The sequence below is a fragment of the Asterias rubens genome, chromosome 9 (genome assembly GCF_902459465.1).
Source record: "Asterias rubens chromosome 9, eAstRub1.3, whole genome shotgun sequence".
In the NCBI taxonomy this organism is placed as follows: domain Eukaryota; kingdom Metazoa; phylum Echinodermata; class Asteroidea; order Forcipulatida; family Asteriidae; genus Asterias; species Asterias rubens.
The window spans coordinates 12,235,080-12,255,656 of record NC_047070.1 but is presented as its reverse complement, the minus strand read 5'-3'; the positions used below and the strand labels follow the sequence as shown (position 1 = coordinate 12,255,656).

The 20,577-nt window shown below is 38.4% G+C and overlaps 2 protein-coding genes and 1 long non-coding RNA gene across 3 annotated transcripts in view; 2 read left to right on the top strand and 1 right to left on the bottom strand.

Annotated features, from left to right (window-relative positions):
* Positions 1–20,577, top strand: part of LOC117294504 — a 59,113-nt gene that overhangs the window by 15,750 nt on the left and 22,786 nt on the right. The window contains exon 2 of the long non-coding RNA XR_004519542.1: positions 1,103–1,214. This is a non-coding gene — a long non-coding RNA (uncharacterized LOC117294504). The remainder of the gene's footprint in view (positions 1–1,102; positions 1,215–20,577) is intronic.
* On the bottom strand, positions 8,581–13,808 carry LOC117294503 (protein MLP1 homolog). Its single transcript, XM_033776942.1, has 6 exons — positions 13,343–13,808; positions 12,364–12,773; positions 11,707–11,890; positions 11,004–11,296; positions 10,250–10,481; positions 8,581–9,455 (listed from the first exon to the last, which is right to left on the bottom strand). The coding sequence occupies exons 1-6, from the start codon at positions 13,596–13,598 to the stop codon at positions 9,322–9,324; spliced, it is 1,509 nt and encodes a 502-aa protein (XP_033632833.1). The 5' UTR covers positions 13,599–13,808; the 3' UTR covers positions 8,581–9,321.
* On the top strand, positions 14,360–18,124 carry LOC117294502. The gene is made up of 2 exons (XM_033776941.1): positions 14,360–14,966; positions 15,390–18,124. Exons 1-2 carry the CDS (start codon positions 14,474–14,476, stop codon positions 17,975–17,977), a joined length of 3,081 nt encoding a protein of 1,026 aa, XP_033632832.1. The 5' UTR covers positions 14,360–14,473; the 3' UTR covers positions 17,978–18,124.

The window sequence follows — 20,577 nt, the reverse complement described above, 5'->3', positions numbered from 1 at the left end:
TGAAACTATATTTTCATACTACTTCGCTACGCTCATACGCATGAAAAGCAGTTTCATTTTCTATGGACGACAAGAAACAAAACACACTACAAAATACAAACAATTTGTTTCAGATAATTTTATTATAGCATGGGATTGGGCCGTAGCCAACGGTGATGAACTATAACAAAGTATTTCTTGAAGGGGATGAAATATATACATATACCTCGAAAAAGATAACGATCACTAGGATCGCCATATCTCTTGGCGCCCACATCGCTCGAGCTGGGAGATTTTCGGGGTCGCTTTCTTCCTTCTAACTCTTTCAACGCAGATTCTTCTGCGATCTGGACACGCTTTCTCTCTTCAGCTGTCTGTTTGTCCCCTGTCTTGTCCAGGTGTTGTACTGTTATCCACCCTGCCTTGCTGTTGTCGGCAATTTTAATCTTCTTCTTTCGCTCGGACACCAGCTCCTCTGCTTCTTGGATTCCTTCGATGGCTTCCTGGATGTTGCCCTTCTTTAGAAGAGATATCTTGATTTTGTCAAGGGCGGTCTCTAAATTACCACAAAATTCAAATTGTGCTGCATTTCCCGGTTTGAGATCTTTCGCCTCTAGCTTGTTCCGAAGCTCCTTTATACTGGTGTCGTCTGTGCTTTGATTACAGTTATTCAAAGATTCGAATTTATGGTTGAAATAGGTCTTGAATTTATCGAAGAGTGCCTCTGGATTAAAAGCTGTAGGTTGGGCAGTATCACTGGACGCCATGATTGTGAAAGATAACCATTGGCAAAAGAATTTTGTTAACCCCAAGTTAACACTCCCGTGTGCGGTGTTACGGCCTGAACTGATTGACCGAACCTATTGTCCCCTTATATACGCGTATACGCTTCATTGATTTTTAACTTTCCCGCACTCAATAAACCACGTGACCCTGACGATTGGATTAGACGCGCCTTCAAGTCATCCCTCCAAATGAAACTATATTTCTTAAACATGTTTCTTTAATCATCACGCGCACGAACATTCTACATATCGCCAAAGCTTATAAAAACCTTTCTTATGTTATCTTTTACAAACCATTTTTTTTAACGTTTGTTTATTCATTATGTTTTTTATTACAGGACAAATGAATTTTGTACTCTGTCAGACCCGCTGATTGATGTTCGAGATCCTGAATTCGGAGCCTTAAGGTTTCTCACTGAAAACAGAGATCTTTTACCATTGGCTAACATTGTAAGTAAATAAGTGTAAACATGTAAAACTTCTACTGTTTAATTGGTTTTTGTTTCATCCTATACTCTAATAAAACGATGGATAACAATTTCAATAATAACACTTTGGGAAAAATGTCAAACGAAGATGACAAAACCACTTCTTAATTGCTACAAATGATAATATATTCGTTATACATGACAATCAGAGTAGTCCAAAGTACTTTTTAGGATTTCTAGTGGTTTCACTTCGCAGATTGGGACAGCTCTGGTTTTCGTTATTTTTTTCTCTTTCAGACTCTGGACGGTGTTTTCTAAGCACCGTTTAGCAGTTCCAAACAAGCTATTAAAATTAAACTTTTAAGTGATGAAAGGGATTGGTGCTATATGTCCTAAAAGAGGGTTAGCATGTTGACGTCATCACCTGTCACAAGTCGTCATCTTAAAGAATAATTTTATAATATTTGAAAATGCATGTCAAATCAGCCACAAGAGACCGTAGGTTTCTGTTCGCGGGATTGGGTAGGGATGATGCCTATCTAGTTATTTTCTACTTTGAAATGGTTGCAGACAGTGCTGCGATCTCACCACGATGCTACCACACTGCTTGGGCATCCCCACTACGACTTTTCTCCACACATTAGTTGGCTACGACCCTGCTAGGCTTATTTTAAACATGTGGGGAGAGAATGCAGTTAATTAAATAAAATATTGCAAAAATATAAAATATTTCCAAAGGACCCAAGCAACAACAGCGTTCAAAGGGGAAAGTTCCTTTTGTTGTCACTTTCCACCCCTCACTTCCTCCCATTCGTAAAATAACCAGTTCTAACCGTCATATTCTTCACACATCAGATCGACTTCAACGTGTTGTACAGGAATAACACATAAATAGTTGCCTACAGAAGCCCACCAAGTCTGAGGGATCGCATTGTCTGAACAGAAGTCCCTCCCATTGATGATAACGTTAATCCCCCTCTACCACAGTTCGTTTGAGTAGGGACTATTCGTTTGAGTAGCGAGAAACTCTGGATTAGACGCCTTCACAACCCCATGGTCTGAACATACAAGAACTAATAAATTACTTTTTTTCCCCCACCTCTTCCCACTCTTGATATTGTCCTTTGTAAGAAGAAACTATAAATAAATAGTTAACTTGCAAGTACAACCATGTGTAAACCTCTTATGGTGAGTGTTGGCTCTGAAAAGAAACGGTTGAGTCTCGACGTTTCGAACAGTATACACTGCTCGTCTTCAGAAGACGAGCAGAGTATACTGTTTGAAACGTCGAGACCCAACCGGCTCTTTTCAGAGCCAGCACTCACCCTAAGAGGTTTACACCTCCGCAAGTTTACTATTTATTTACTACTATGTCTCAACACCATGCAAAGCTTCAAACAATACTTATTGTCCGTTGTGTTTCCATCTTCTTGTGGTCAAGCCAGTCCCTTACCTTCAACCCACCCCCCTTTTGTCCCCCTATTCATTGTTTACCCCTTGCTTTTTATACCCCGCAGGCGAAGCCAGCCGGGGGGAATTAGTGTTTGCCTTGTCTTTCCGTGTGTGTGTTGGCATGTCTACTATTGATAACCGAGGACTTTAAAAAAAGGGATCCGGGAAAAAGTCACCCCGGGGACAGTCCTCGGTAGATTTTGTGTACAAAACCAAAGGGGACATCTGAAAAATAAGCTATGTCCAACAATGGGAGAACAAAGAGAAGTCCTCGGTCTGCACCATAAACATGGCTGTGTGTGTGTGTGTGAGTGTGTGTGCACATCATCCTTGTCCGAGCAATATCTCAAGAAGGACTTAGCGTATCAACTCCAAGATTGGTCATTGGATTCCCTAGACGCCCATTGTTTTTTGACCCCTCAGATAAATATTAAGCTCATTATGGCTAAAACAAAAGAAATGTTGTCCGAGCAATATCTCAAGAAGGACTTGGCGTATCAACTCCAAACTTGTTTTGTGGATTGGTCATGGGATCCCCCAAAAGCCTAGTGTTTTTGGACCCCCTCAGACAAATATTAAGCTCGTTATGGCTAAAACAAAAGAAATGTTGTCCGAGCGATATCTCAAGAAGGACTTGGCGTATCAACTCCAAACTTGGTATGTGGATTGGTCATGGGATCCCCCAGAAGCCTATTGTTTTTGGATCTCATCAGATAAATATTAGGCTTGTGATGGCTAAAACAAAACAAAATGTTGTCCAAGTGATATCTCAAGAAGGACTTGGCATATTAACTCCAAACTTGGTTTGTGGATTGGTCATGGGATCCCCAAAAGCCTATTGTTTTTGGACCCCCTCAGATAAATATTAAGCTCATTATAGCTAAAACAAAAGAAACGTTGTCCGAGCGATATCTCTAGAAAAACTTGGCGTATCAACTCCGAACTTGGTTTGTGGGTTGGTCATGGGATCCCCCAGAAGCCTATTGTTTTTGGACCCCCTCAGATAAATATTAAGCTCATTATGGCTAAAACAAAAGAAATGTTGTCCGAGCGATATCTCAAGAAGGACTTGGCGTATCAACTCCAAACTTGGTTTGTGGATTGGTATTGGGATCCTCTAGACATTTATGGTTTTTGGACCCCCTCAGATAAATATTAAGCTCATTTTGGCTTAAACAATAACTCAAAAAGGACTTGGTGTAGCAACTCCTATCTCAGCGGGGCATTTGTTTTGTCAACTCACCATTCTTGTTTCTGTATGCTTTCTAACCCCATTCATGTATTTCCACTTCACTGCTTATGTTTCACTTAGTTACCTGTTCATGTTTGTTGTGTTGTCATTAGCCTTCGAGAAAGACTCTGGTAGGGTAGAATTGTCAAGCCATTAACTATTTTTTGCGTGAATAAAATATTGAGACCCCAACTTCCAAATTCATTCATATCGCTGTTGCTTTCACATGTGGTCTTTTTAAGTCTTGCTCCAACAAAATTAAAAATAAAGTTTGTATAATAATAATAATAATAATAATAATAATAATAATAATAATAATAATAATAATAATAATAATAATAATAATAATAATAATAATAATAATAATAATAATAATAACAATAACAATAACAATAACAATAACAATAACAATAACAATAACAATAACAATAACAATAACAATAACAATAACAATAACAATAACAATAACAATAACAATAACAATAACAATAACAATAACAATAACAATAACAATAACAATAACAATAACAATAACAATAACAATAACAATAACAATAACAATAACAATAACAATAACAATAACAATAACAATAACAATAACAATAACAATAACAATAACAATAACAATAACAATAACAATAACAATAACAATAACAATAACAATAACAATAACAATAACAATAACAATAATAATAATAATAATAATAATAATAATAATAATAATAATAATAATAATAATAATAATAATAATAATAATATTGAAGTCTTATATAGCGCACGATCTATCAAACAAGGTACTCAAGGCGCTGAGTATATACAAACTTTCAGAAAGATGAATTGCACTGTGTTATGTTCTTTTACATGCGTTACACAACACATGGGACCAACTACTTTACTTCCCATCCGAAGGACGAGGCATTGGTTGAGTGTCTTGCTTAAAAACACAGTGTCATAAACATTCCATTTCCGTATTTGTAAACACAATTTATTAATTTTCACATCACACTCGATCCATATTGACATTGAAGTTGCCCCTTTGAGATGAAGTTCATCACTTTATGAACTATCAAGAACGTTCATGATCAGTTCATGAACATTCATCAACAGTTCATAACTGTTCATCACAGCAGTTCATGAACCAAGTTTATGAACTGTCCATCCATTCGTTTAATGAACATTTAGTGGACTTTCATGAACTTCATGTATTTCATGAAAGTCCATTAAAACTTCCCTTACGGTAAATCAAGCTCGCGGCAAGCTAGTATTAAGCTTGTGGCAACCTTATTGAGCTTGCTGCAAGCTCAAGTGAGCTTGCGATGATTTCTGCAATCCAGCTGCAAGCTCTTTGCAAGCTTGCAAGCCTGTGCAAGCTTGCAGCAAGCTTATGTGACACACTTTTGTCTTCATGCAAGCATGCAAGCTTGCTGCAAGCTTGCATGCTTTCTTGGCAAGCTCATCACTATCTTTTTAGCAAGCTTGCTGCAAGCTTGCATGATTTTTGGCAAGATTGCAATCTTGTGCACGCTTACAAGCTTGCATTGTTTCATAGCAAGCTTGCTGCAAGCTCGCATGTTTTTTAATGACTTGCAAGCTTGCATTTGGGTTGGTTGAATCTATGGCTTTGTGTGTATTGTCATACTTAAGTACAATATACGTGCCAGTGACTAATACATTCATGTTGACAGACTTGCATGGAACCTAGATAAATCCCACTTTTCTGAATTTAATACATAACTAACACATATACTGTATAGATAAACCTATACCTCAATAGTCCTTTAGGCTTTACTGTAGGTTTGAAAACAAATTTTCTAGAAATACAATTCTTAAAAAGTTTATCAAGGCTCTACTGTAAGATGAATCATTGTTTAACATGGATTGTCTGTTGCATAAGAGCCTGGTGTAAGCATAGGGCAAGGACATACAGTAAACTACTGCTATTCACTGCTCATGTGGAGACCATTGGTGCGTGGACCAGTTTGTAGCCTCAGGCTCAACTTGACACTGCCCATTGCATAACACTTCCTGTGCAGTACCAAGTTTGAATTCCAAACTGCCACTTGACTGATCTAGAGCAGCAATGGGGTTGTTCTAAAACCCCCTCGACCCCCACGACCCACGACCCACGACTCTCCGACGTCCGCCCCGTGTTCGAAGAATGTCCCAATTCTGAATTCATAAAATGTTGCTTTACGGCCGAGTAAGAATTAAGTCCCCGATTTAGAATTCACAGTGTGTGATCCCGCGACGCAACTTCCTTCCACGACTAGGCTGGACTTCAAGTCTGAGACTGCGGTTATATTTATCTGCATCAGCCACACAGAATTGGGAGTATTTACTCTCCGCTTCCGCACGACAAGTGCACACCGATTGGGGACCCCAAACACGTCCGTGTGGCCATTCGGTCGGTCGGGCGGATGGTCGGATCTACAACCTTGAGCTCCGCATAGAGCAACTAGCAGTACCATAGTACACAGGACGAGAGCGATCGGCCGGAAATGGGTCCGCCTGATCATCACGTAATGAATTGGCCGTAATCGTACTCGGGCGGTACACGCAGGTTCCCAGTTGGGATAATAATCTTGGATCGGCCAAGAGATACACGTGGAAATACCGCGGTTTGTTATTTGTACATCACAATTGCACAGGCCCGATCTCGGCAGCCAATCGTGCGAAGTTTGCTTCGTGCATACTACGTGTCTCGTACGCTGTGTTGTTGTAATGTGCGAGGCATGGTAGTCGATGTCAGCATACACAATTTTGTGTGTGATTGGCTGAGGTTGTGAACTGTGGCAATTTCAGGGTACAAAAAAAAAGATCGCGCAAAAGTCGATGGTTGAGGGGGTCGTGGGTCGTGGGTCGAGGGGGTTTTAGAACAACCCGCAGCAATGCCTTCAGATGAACTGCAAGAGCTCTGCTTGTTTTGTTTTGTTTTGTTTCGTTTTACCATAGAAATAAAATGTTTAAAACCACTAGCAAGAAATGCAAGTTATACTTTATACTCATTGGAAATCAAATAAGGAGAGAAAAACATGACCAGAATATTGATGATTGTTTAGAACGATGGATATTTAATGGTAAGCTTTTTCTATTTTGTATTTTGTCATGGTAAAGACAACAGATGTGTCAGTCATAGAAAAAGGCTCTGTCCTTTCACTATGATTAAACACTGCGGTATGCCCTTACACAAATTTACACAAGCTTGCCGGCAAGCTAGTAACTAGCTTGTACACAAATTTACACAAGCTTGCCGGCAAGCTAGTAACTAGCTTGTAACTAGCTTGTATCGTTCCAAATATGTAAATGAGGGCAAGCTTGCGGCAAGCTTGTTGTGAGCTTGCAGCAAGCTTGCCGGTGAGCTTGCTGCAAGCTTGCCGGGGAGCTTGCCGGTGAGCTTGCTGCAAGCTCACCGGCAAGCTTGCTGCAAGCTCACCGGCAAGCTTGTTGTGAGCTTGCCAGCAAGCTTGCCAGGGAGCTTGCCGGGGAGCTTGCCCTAAATCAGATTTTTGGTTACTAGCTTGCAGCAAGCTTGCGGACAAGCTTGTCAAGCTGGTAACTAGCCTGTTTTGTTCCAAATATTTAAATTAGGGCAAGCTTGCCAGTGAGCTTGATGTAACAAGCTTGCCACAATTAAGCTTGCCTTACTTTAGATATGTGACACATTAAGCTTGCGCAGGTTGCAGCAATCTTGCAGACAAATCATCAGTCAATTAATGCACACTGCACTAAAATATTAACAGGAACAATCGTGTTGTTTTATTATTCCTATAGTTGGGTTCTTTCCCTACAGCGTTTAAGGTAAATAAACGACTTTGCATAGATTGAATTTAAATTCTTGACATATGTCAATCCTGAGGTATTTGCCTTTTAAAAAAATATTTATTTATTTATAAAAATACACTGAAGTAAAACTTAACACAAACAAAACAGCAAAAACTTGAGATAAACTGTTTGCTGCTAACACATAAATTACTGCGACGTGGCATAATATGGGCATGTCGTTGGCAAACCTTCAAATTTGGCAAACCACGAACCAGTTTTTGAATTGATACCGACTCCGAAAAACATTTCTCTATGAAAAACTGCGCTAGCTTTGGTTGTGTACTTACAGTATCTCACTCTATCTCCCTTTCTCGGACATCAAAATGAAGTGTGTGGTATATTGGCAAGTATCTGAATAACACAATGTAAACTCTTGACATACGTCAATCCTGAGATATTTTCCTTAAAAAAAAAAAATTCATTTATAAAAATACACTGAATGAAAACCAAACAAATAAAGGAAAAGCTATTCACCTAACACAAACACAACTGCAAACAAAAACTTGAGATAAACTGTCTAAATACAGGTGGTAACACATAACTTAATGAGACGTGGCATAAATTGGGCATGTCAGTGGCAAACCTTCAAATTTAGCAAACTATGAGCCAGTTTTTGAACTCATGCCGACTCTGAAAAACATTTCTCTATGAAGAACTGCACTAGCTTTGGTTTTGTATTTACAGTATCTCCCTTTCTCGGACATCAAAATGAAGTGTGTGGTATATTAGCAAGCATCTGAATAACGAATGGCTAACAATAATTTATTACTTAACAGATATTTAGAAACTAATTCTTGCACTGAACTATTTTGCTATTCTTTTTAGCAAGTTAACATAATAATCAGGAATTGGAATCTCTAGAGTATAATAGAAATGTCTGTTACTTAGGAAATATTACACACACACTTGACACAAAAATTGTTTCAAAGGGAAATTCACCCCATAGAAAAACCTAAATATTTTTACCGCTAAGGGTCAGTGAGCTAGAACAAGAAGACAACTTGAAATGGTAAAAATAAAAAATCCATATCCCAACAGGCTTATGATGAGATTATTGTAAAATATTCAAATCTTAAATTACCTGCACAGTTTTGGTCAAATGTGCAAAAAACAGAACATTATCATTTGTTGAGGTTACAGATAAATGCAGGCATGAGAATGGGTGATGATCAAAAAACAGGAAACAAATTTGAGTTTGAGTGCAACTTGTTAGAGTCCCAAATTTGTGTGCAAAGCAAATTACGGCCGATATGCCCCCTCCCTAAAAAAAAAAAAAAAAAAAAATTTACCAGATTTCAAACAAACAAACATAAACATCATGTAAAAAACATTCCGAGGACCTTGTTTCATTTCAGCGTGCTTCGCCAAAACTTATTAAAAAGTGATCGCTACTTTTTATGGGTACGAATTCCCGGCTTTGCCTCAGGCAGGCTTGGGCCTCAAAAATGTAAAAACTAAAAAATATAAAATTGCATATTGGGTTACTTTTTCAATTTTCATGAGACCAGAGACTAACAATCAATTCCCTTTGGACAATAAGATTAATGTTTAAAATTTTTAGTTGGGTTTCCCTGATGAAATACTTGGTTGGGTATGCGGTACCCTGGTACCTTTCATGGTCCCTTTACTGTGCAGACGATGCTTTCCTCTGTAGTGCTCGTCTAGATGTTGCACATTTTTGATTTATTTTATCGTTGAATTCCTTGGCACTCATACAAGGTTGGCCACTTGGAAGCCTATATCGTCGAAGTACGCACTCTAGAAAACAAATGGCAAGAGAAGTTTGTGCAATAGTTAATATGTAAAAATTAAAGATCACCATGAGCCAAAACTAGAAGTTTACCCATTTTGTAAAACTCAGATGGTACAGAAACCTGACTTTATAGACCATGTCAGGTGTTTACAAACAAGATGGATATTCCACAGCACTTCCTGCGGGCAAAACATCCATTCAACTACATAGGATTTAAAGTTTTAAAATATGCCCTGTCACACCATATCAAAAGTTAAACAAAATGGCACAATGGCATCTGCAGAAACTTGCACAAGAACTTTTGGAATTGTGAGGATTGAAAGATTACCACTGTTTAAACCTGTACAATAATTCACAATTTTATCAACTCAAACGACAACTATTGCTTAGCGCATAGTCAAATTTGACCTTTTGATCTCCTGTGCAAGCTTCCTATACACTGACTTTATAAGCACTGCATGTATACTAGTCGCTTTCCGGCCCCGAGGAAAAACATTCCACAGGCGACTTGGGTGGATCTCAAACCCATGACATTCTGCATGTTTACTACCATATCATCACACTGATGTAAATGTTTATCATTACCATGTTTATAAAAAGTTGAATGCCTTTTTTGGGGGGAAATGACAGACATTCTGAAGAAGCTGAAAGTTTCAACAATTTGGCTTCACCATTATTTTTGATGCATTAACCAATTACAAAAACTGCCATATCTGTACGTACCAATTACAAGATTAAGTGGAATATATTTAAATAGTATCATTCTCTTTGAACTCAACAAAGTGAAAGAAAAAAATACCTTTAATTTCATGCAACTTCCTTGCATCTAGTGGGACATTCGGTGTGGCAGTCTTCCTATTGACAGCCTGTCTCGACCCACAGGCATTTCCTTGTGCGAGCCGGCTCTCACCAAAGACTGCTAAAAGCAGAGCGTACAGCAGTGTCTCCTTACATTTACCCTTGGCGAGAGCCGCTCTCCTGTCCTGCTCAGTCAAAAGGGGTATCCCTCCTGGATACAATGGGGTTAATGTCTGTGGAAAAAAGAAGAAGTTGCAATAGACACGCTCAATAAGTAAAGATATGATTGACAGCGATTTGTCTAATGTTCACAGTGGATGGGTAAAGCACAATTTTGGACAGACGGCAACCAGTCATTTCATGTGCAAATGGTGCCTGCTTGGCCAAGAAACCCACAGGAAATCTTTTTGCCAAGGTTCTTTTTGAATAATGACAGATTGTGTAGAATTGTGATCTTGTTAGGCTTTTTGTGATACAGATTACATAAGGTATGGTTTGTAAAAGTGTAAATGCAGTGGCTTCACATCATAAAATGAACTAAAGGGAGGTTACATCAATTGAAGAAATGAAAACAATAATTACTTCCAAGTTACTACAAAAGTATAGTTTTGTGATGTGTGTGTAATGAATTTAATCTTCCAAAAAGAAAACCAATGATAAAGCCTCCCTTTAATAGTAGACATCTTAAATTATAATCAAAAACAAAATAATAGAGGGTAAAAGGCATGGGGCTGTTCATAGTAAGAGTCACTTACCTCATCAGATGTTGGGGTCATAGAGGTGTCTTCAGTTGGTGGAGCTGTATGAATGTCTTGGCCGGTGGTCGTTGCTGTTGGAAGCTGGAGTTTCGTTTGAAACACTTGTTTTGGTGGCTGACTGCTGGTGGATGGCAAGGGGGACGGCAAGGTGGATGTCAAAGTGGCCTTTGGTGGCTGGCTTGTGGGTTGGGCTGCTGGCAGGCTTTTGGATGGCGCTGGCCTTGTGGATTGACACGATTGGAGAACTGAGGTTACCTCTTGCATTAGCTTGATTTTTTTGGGGGTGATAGCTAAAACAAAACATATCAGGTATTTAATATATTAATTCAAAGATGCATTGTCCGTGCTCAAGCTGATTTTACCTTCAAAATGAATCAAAATGTTAAATTGCTATTTTGGTAAGATTACTAAAGTTCTGAACTTTCAAATGAGATATTGCACAAAAGCATACATCCGGCCGCTTGGCGGTTTTGAAACATGGGCGTGTTGTATTCAACTTTGGCGCGGCGTAATGCGCCTTCATCAATGCGCTAAAAAATTAATCTCCTAGATGTTTTAATTCAGTGGGTTTACAGATGCTGTCCATCATCAGAAATACGACACCAACTTCCAATTTCTTTAAAATCCCAAAATGTTAATAAGAAATCTTAGACCTGTGCAATGGGCATTTGGTTTCATTACAAGGAAACAAAATTCTTACCAACACTGAAGGGAAGGTCTGACACAGATCTTTGGCGCAACAGGAGAATTTCCTCATCTTGTTGCTTAAGCTGGTCCTTTAACTGGCTGATTTTACTATCCCTTTCTGCCAGCTGCCGTTTCAGATTTAAAATTACCCCTTCTTCCCCCATGCTCGAACCAGGGTTCATCTCAGCAACTGGTGGCTGTATAAAGAGAGAAAACATCAAAAATAAATAAATAAAGGATTTCTTTATTATGATATGTTGTACTTCAATTAAAGGACAATTACTGTTAGTTCCTGATTCAAAAATACAGTGTAAGTTCATCGGCTGTTGGAAGATTAGAATACAGTTCAATTAATTTTGTTTGCCATCCATTCCCGATGTCAGCTTTTGCATTTAAATCAAGTGAAACCAGTTATTTTTTCATGTTTCCAACAACATACATGACATAAGAGCGCCAATGGTAGGTGAAAAGCTAGTCATTTAATACATAAATCAGGTGGTTATACAAATTTTCGCCATCTTGGGAAAAAGCCACAATCTTAAAAAAAATAATAAAATAAAAAGGGTGCCTGCTCCGTTGTTTTTCCCCAAAAAAGTCATGATGAGAAGTTTTTAAAAGCTTTTTTGAGAAAATTTCTTTTTGTACTTTAACATTTAACATTTAGGCTAACCTTAACGGTGAGCATTTCCTTGCACAAAGCTTTCTGAACAGCCAACTTGTCCAGCGTCGTCTGAAGCTTTGCTGCTTTTGTTGTACTCTTTGTTGTGTCTGTCTTCTTTGTCTTCACCCCCAATGTAGACTTCCCTTTGAGAGTAGTCTTTGTTATGTTCTTGGCCTTTGTCGGTTGAGGCTGCCCAGTATCTTCACCATCTTCCTCATCATCTTCCTCATCGAGGTCCATGGCTTCTTCATCATCTTGAATGGTGGTGAACTCTGCCATCAAAACTGGTTTCTTCTTGATGCGTTTGGCCTTGGTTGATGTGTCCTCCATCGTTGCACATCCACCAGCAGCCTCTTGGGAGCACTCTTCCATTGAGCGCAGAAATTTTTCCTGCTCATTCTGCAGCTCTTTCTTATCGTCTGTGAAGTATAAACAAAATGTAGAATTCAGGGGAGGACATCAACTAAATCGATTCACGTTTTACTGATTGTTTTTGGAAAAGGAGGGAGGAGGTCCCTTTATTCTTTTTGCAAAGATTCTTTTTCCCACATTCCTACTGGTTAAAAATAAAAAGCGGGATTCTAGGCTTAGTATTTTCAGTGGATGAATTGGAATTATTTTTGCAAAAACTACTCCCAGTCCCAGAAATATTGGATTTTGACAAAATTTTCGAATTTTTTCAGACCAAACCAACTGTCCGCTCATCTTCAAGTACAGAAGAAGCATCACATCAGAAAGTTTTTAGAACAAGCATGGACAAGGCATGGGCGGAGAAAAAGCCTTATCTGCCAACAGATTTTTTATATGAATGGAAGTATAGGGCCATGCTCTATCTATCTAAATATTATTTATTTAATAAAGACTAGTAGTAAAGACTAAGTAAAAAAAAAATGAGTAAGGGGGCCTAACGTGCGTGTTACTGTTGTTAGAAAAACGTTAACAATTTACATAAAGGTTTTTAAACGACTGAGTTATAGGCCTAACTTACCACTGATCCGGAGGACTTTCCCAGGATATTTCCTGCCATCCTTGAATCGAATGGCAGAAATGGTTCCCTCCTTTCTCGAATCTTCACTTACGCTTGCTACGTTTTCTATACTGATTTTTTTGTCGTCAATCCAATAAACCAAACACCACGTTTTGGCTTTACTTTTAGATTCCCCACCATCGACGTTAGACAGCTGTGGTTTCTTCAAAGCAAACAACTCCTTTACAAAGCTAGGCATAGGGGGACTGTTCGCCATGACCACAAAAGAAAGATTCAAAGGTCACGAAAGGTTAAAAATACAAAGATATGAATGAACAATATTATTATCAATGAACTGTTGCACGAACGCCTTTCGGAAAATGTGCTGGGCGGAAAAAAGCGTGGCATCGACGTGATGCATGCTGGGATATGATGCGGTCACGCGGCAGGGATGACGTATACAACATGGATAGGGGTTATCACTATGGGCAAATAAAACAAAAATGCGTTAATATCGTGTTTTGAATATCGAAATTTACTTTTTAGATTTTTAATATCTTGGTTATGTAATCTATAAACTGTTAAATGGTGGAGAAAAGCGTCAAACGATTAAATATTTAAAGAAACTCCTGCGATAGACACCCCCTAAAAAGTGGTCGATCCCAAGATAATTTCCACCCATGCTTGGCTCATTGTTAATTGTGTACACGTGACATCCGGCCCGCGAAATTGACAGACTTTGTGGTGGCCATGCCAGTCACTCTTGCACACATGCCAACTCGGCTCGTTGTCGACTCGTCTTAGCCATCTACGAAAACGTGCGCGCGTACGAGCTGGGCCCGTGTTCTCTTTCTATGGTGTACGTGTACATGTACATGTACATGTGTGTACATGTACCACGGCTTGTCTGTGTACGAGTTGGTCTTTGTGTGCATAGCCGTCCTTTCACCATCATGACGGTCGACTTGGATTACCCACGGCGGTCGAGACGTCTTGCAAGCTGTGTTTGTTTTTGCTGCCGTCGATCGTACCGCCGGACCGAGCGGTTAAACTGCGAAAAATTTGGGCCTTCGTTGATTAGTTAATTAGTCTTTTTATACTGTTTGTCGTCGATTTTAATTTTGTCAATTATAATTGAGCACAGCTATCGAAATGAGCGACAATTCTCAAGAAAACACGTCAAAGAAAAGGAGAGGACCTTATGCGTTTTCTCTTTCAAAAGGGAACATGTCTGGAGATTGCAGAAGGTCGACGCCACGAGTAACAAAATGGCGTATGAACTCAAGATACGGCGGGGAGCAAAGGAACAGTAGTACTACTACTAGTAGTGATGACTTAGGCCTAGGCCTTCAGTCAGGATGGTCATATAACATAGATGAGGTGCCCACAGATGACTTGACTGCTGGTGTTGGACCTGTAATGTTCCAGCCTCAAACTTGTCATGCTTGTCAAAATGTTGGAGCAGTAGGGCTAACGTTAACTTCCGGCCAACAACATGGCCAAGATGATCACCAATCTCAATCGGGAAATGAGCATGATGAGTGTGCATCGAGCTCGAATGACTTGACCATGTTGACTGAGCATGTCGAGTCTCAGAGTCGGAGTGCGACTGACAGTGATAGTCATGACAGTGACAGTGACACGGGTAAGAAATTAATATTTGACAGGAGTTTAACATTACGAAATACGACTACGGACTAGGCCTAAGTTACATTTGTAAGGGCCTAACTCGCCCTAACAATACATTAATTCCGTATCCAGCTGCACCACGTAACATGAGGGCAAACGTGGATGTGAAAAGTTTAATGTTTCCAGGTTAACTGCATGTCATGAATGTTGCCTAAATTATCCTAACTGTTCATGTTAGCAACGTTTGATAGACCTAGCAAACTGACGAACATCAATCACACGTTTGTCATAGGCTACATCATGACATAACGTCTCCGCCGTGCCAGACATATTTGTAATTGTATTTTTTATAAGAGATTCTCCGAAACCATTATGATTTTAAAGGCTCGAAGTAAAAACAAATTTCGCCTCTTTTTTTCGTGCTGAATCAATGATGCAGCACAAGTGCAGATTATGCAAGTTTCACAACCAACTGCTACAAACAAAGTTAACTCCATGGAAGTTGAAGAATCACTGACAGACTGGATAGACTGGCGGTATGCACCAAAACAAGGTGGAGAAGCGGACACACGGTATGAATCTGATGACATGGCTGATGAACAAGATGAACATGATGAATGGTATGATGCTACAGGACATGATGAATGGTATGCAGCACATGATGAGTTGTATGATGCTACAGCACATGATGAATTGAACAATGACACTGACAATTTATCAGAACATGACACCTCTACTGGTACTGAAGAAAGTACAGTTTCAGATGATGATTGTTTGTATCCAGGTGCACCGATCACAGTGGCAGAAAGCATGCTGCTAATACTTTCCCTTGTTTTGAGACACAGTTTGACTGGAAGTTGCTTAGTTGATATATTAACACTTATATCTCTCCACTGTCAACAGCCAAATTTATGTACAACATCACTCCATCTTTTCCGCAAGTATTTTTCAAACTTGTCCATGCCACTTAAATTTCACAAGTTTTGTGGTAATTGTTATTATATAATTGAAAACGTCTCGGATAAATGTCCTAACTGCAGCACTGTATTTTCAACTGGTACAAATGCAATATCTCATTTCATTGAAATTCCACTGTTAACACAGCTTGAAGCTCTTTTTAAACAACAAGATTTTTGTGAAAGGATCAAGCACAGATTTAACAGAAAAAAGAAAGTTCATGAAAATATAGAGGATATTTATGATGGTTATGTTTATAAAGGACTGTCATCTCCAGGTAATTTTCTGGATGATAAACATAATATTTCTTTCATGTGGTATACTGATGGTATTCCACTTTTTAAATCTTCTCGTTTCGGTATTTGGCCTCTGTATTTTGCAATTAATGAATTACCACCCCAAAAACGAATGCTGAAAGAAAATATGTTAATAGCTGGTATATGGTATGGTGAGTCAAAACCATGCATGGGCACATTCCTAAAACCATTTCACTCATCTCTAAAAAAACTTTACAATGGAATTGTTGTAGATAATTACGACAATGAACAAATTAACGTTCATGGAATTCTCTTATGTGGTACATGCGATATGCCTGCAAAGTGTATAGTGCTTAATATGACCCAGTTTAACGGTTTACATGGTTGTCCTAGATGTACCCAACCAGGAGAAGTTATAAGTGTGGGTCGTGGGCATGCTAGAGTATTTCCTGTTAATGTCAATGATTTTGATGGCCCCAAAAGAACACACAAACAAACAGTGGAAGCAGCAAAAGAAGCTTTTCAAAGTAAAACAAAAGTTGTAGGCATTAAAGGGCCCTCATGGTTTTTGAATCAAATGCCTGACATAATACATGGGACTGCAATAGATTGGATGCATCAAGTTTTATTAGGAATAGTTAGAAGGTTTTTATTTCTGTGGTTTGATGGAAGCCATTCAACTGAACCATATTCTATTTCCAATCTGGTTGATATCGTTGATTCCCGACTAAGAAAAATTAAACCACCAAATTTTATTTCAAGAGTGCCAAGAAGTATAAAACAGCACTGTAAATATTGGAAAGCGTCAGAATGTAGATCGTGGTTATTGTATTATTCATTGCCAGTGTTACATGGTCTATTGGCAGATGTCTACTACCAACATTATTTGCTGTTAGTTGAAGCTATTTACTTGTTGAATGGAGATTCAATCTCATTTGACACTGTAAATCACTGTGAGCAAGTGCTTAGACATTTTTGTATGATGCATGGCACTCTTTACTCGCCTAAACAGATGACATCAAATATACATCAATTATTACATTTATGTGATGTTGTTCGGGACCTAGGACCTTTGTGGGTTTACTCATGTTTTACCTTTGAATCGCTGAATGGTGATTTGCTGTCACTTTTTCATGGTACTCAAAAAGTTGATATACAAATAGCAAATAACATCTGTACATTATTGAAATTGCCCTTTCTGTCAAGAAAGCTCAAGGTTGGGACAACTATTGAAAAGTTTTATAAATCCATGAAAAATAAGTCTTCACATGGGATTACTGGTGAAAGAATATGTGACGGTTTTCATACACTCGGAATATTTAAAAGCTATTGTTTGAACCGGAAAGAGAAGGATGCTTTAAGACTATTGTTGGGTTGTTTCAATTTTGGAATTCTGCATAAAGGTTTTGCATTTTCTCGTATTTTAAAACATAACACAGTCATATGTTCAAAACAGTTCACTCTACCACTCCGTAGGAATTCCTTTACAGTATGTTTTATGCACAATAATGAAGAGCATTATGGCCAAGTGACAAAATATGTAAAATTTCCTTCAGATTGCACATGTGACAATAACTGCTCATGTACTATGTATATTGCTTTTATTGAAATGATCAAAGTAATATCTTACAAAATATCTACAGATGATATTACTTCTGCTGCTGTAGAACACATCATCCCATGTAAAAGGAATGACACAATACTTGTAGCAATACCAGTAGACGCCATTTGCAGCTTATGTGTTTTTATGGACTTTGAAGATAATGATACATTATATGTAGCCAAATGTCCTAATACTGTCGAAGGTGATTAATTTATTTTTTTAATTATTTATATTTGTTGTTTCAGTACTTATAAAATGGACACATTGCCTTCCGATTTGGCCCTTTGGGCTATAAAAAGCGTTTGTTACGAAATTAATATGGTTGGAAAGATGTTTGAAAAGTAGGGTACAGTATGATGATTCACACAAATATCCCCTGAAATTGTGTGTTGTTTGTTTAATTTTGTGACAGAACATGGTCCGCCATTTTGTGCAACCAATTTTTTTACTCTACAAAATGGCAGACTGTATGTTCCGCTGGCTGTATTTCCAGAGGCAAGTGTTTGGTTTTTTACTCACTACTCACTAACTACAACACATTATAGGTGTTGCATGAACAACTCTTCAAAAGGATAAGGAGCAAATACAAAAAGCAAAAGTTTTTTGAAATTTGAAGGCAATGTGACCCTTTAAGATGTACAAGTGCATTATTTTGTTGACAAGTGTACATAGAGGTATTTGTGGAATTTTCACTATGATCACCATGCATTTTTATGGGCATGTTTGACTGGCAGCCCAAACAACAGACTCGAGCATTAAGCTCTACCCCTGAATGAATTGACCAATTACAACTGCAAATGATCGCCCAAAAGTACGACATGGTAAAGTTCTGTTACAAGACGCCACCATGTGGATTTGCATACTGTGTACGCATTACCCACATGAGTGCCATTGCTACAGTAGTCACTTAATGTTGTGGACTGTGTTCTTCATGTAAATAAAAAACAATCATTAAATGATTTAGAGAAAAAAACTTGATTTTCACCAGGGTAAAATTGTTTTGTCGCAACGAGTCGAACATGAGTACATGTATGTAATTAGACGCATTAATGGGCATGTTATGGTGGACACACAACCATGGCTGAGCATGCGTACATCTTGTTATAGCACATCCTATGGTAGGGTTCATTGTGGTTTTTATCATGTGCACATTGTACAATTTAGAGACAATAATTAATCCAAAACAATATATCTTGTGGCAAGCTGCTACTTGCAAGCTTGCCAATATCTTGGCAAGCTTGCAAAAACCTTGGCAAGCTTGCTTGCCAAAACCTTTTGTGCCATAAGACCATTGCAAGCTTGCAAAAACCTTGGCAAGGTTGCCGCAAGATTGCCAATCTTCAAAGGCAAGCTTACAAAAACCTTGGCAAGCTTGCCAATAACTTTGGCAAGCTTGTGAAAACCTTGGCAAGCTTGCGGCTAGCTTGCCAAGACATTGGCAAGCTTGCGAAAACCTTGGCAAGCTTGCGGCTAGCTTGCCAAGACATTGGCAAGCTTGCGAAAACCTTGGCAAGCTTGCCGATACCTTGGCAAGCTTGCCGATACCTTGCCAAGCTTGCCGCAAGCCTGCTGCAAGCTTGCCGCAAGCTTGCTGCAAGCTTGCCACAAGCTTGCAAGCTTGCAATAAGATAGTAACAAGGTTGCGTGCAATTGTGCAAGCTTACTTAAGCTTACAGCAAGCTTATTAAGCTTGCAACAAGCTAGTTACTAGCTTGCTGCAAGCTTGCTGCAAGCTAATTTTTCCGTAAGGGTGGAACATGAACATGTTTTTTTCTTTTATGATAAGCCAGGGATTTGTTGCTTCATGTTGTATGTTAAATCATGAAGGAATGAGGGAGGTGCCTCTATGGTTTATGGTTTTACACACCTGTCTCAGTGGCTGTGTGCCTGAACTCCTTTATGTTCATATTTAGTCTCTTTTAATTTGGACTTTGTAGCTACCCTGGAGCATAGTTAATTGCTCAATTTTCTGAGTGATCCAAAAAATAATATTTTTCAGATGCAACAATTTTATTAATGGTTTCTTCAATGGAGCAAATATAGAGTCTGAAACAGCTTCAATTTCAGCTCAAGTCAAGCCCAAACACACTAAAATTGCTCAAAGAAGGTTGAAGGAGATGTTCTTTTTCCCTGCCCTAATTTAAATATTTGGAATCATGCAAGCTCCCTGCAAGCTTGCAGCGAGCTTGCGCTCAATCTTTGTAATTTCTGTAAGGGTTTGTTTGCAGTTAAGGAACTTTAATGAATAACAATAAACTCACTTTCAGATGAACAATTCCGAGGTAATTCACATAATGTGTGATGAATATTCATGGTTGATCGTGAACAGATTCATCATAACTTTTTTTTTTTTTTAAATAAAGATGAACATTCATGACCTTCATGACCTCACTATATATTCATAATGTAAAAGAAATCAACTAATTCCAAGGTTTTTATGTATAAAAAATGGGTAATTCATATGATAACCAAATCTTGGGTTAAAATTTGATGGCCCAAAAATATAAGGTTTTCATTGTTCTAGTAGGGGGGCCAATGTACAGATTTCGGGTCCCGTGGAAATTTCATGTTAATTTATGGCAACCATTATAAATACATTCTTATGAGTCCATAAAACAATAAAAATGATGTTGCAATTTTTTCTATTGACCTTTAGTGACCTTGACCTGAGGTCAAAGGTCATGCATCATTTTCACCTAAAAAATCTCCTTATTGGACAGGATTTCAAAGAGTAAGGCAATTGAGCATATTTATAGTTAATTGTGAGCCTCTTCATTATTATTATTATTCAATGGTTTATTAAAATTCTA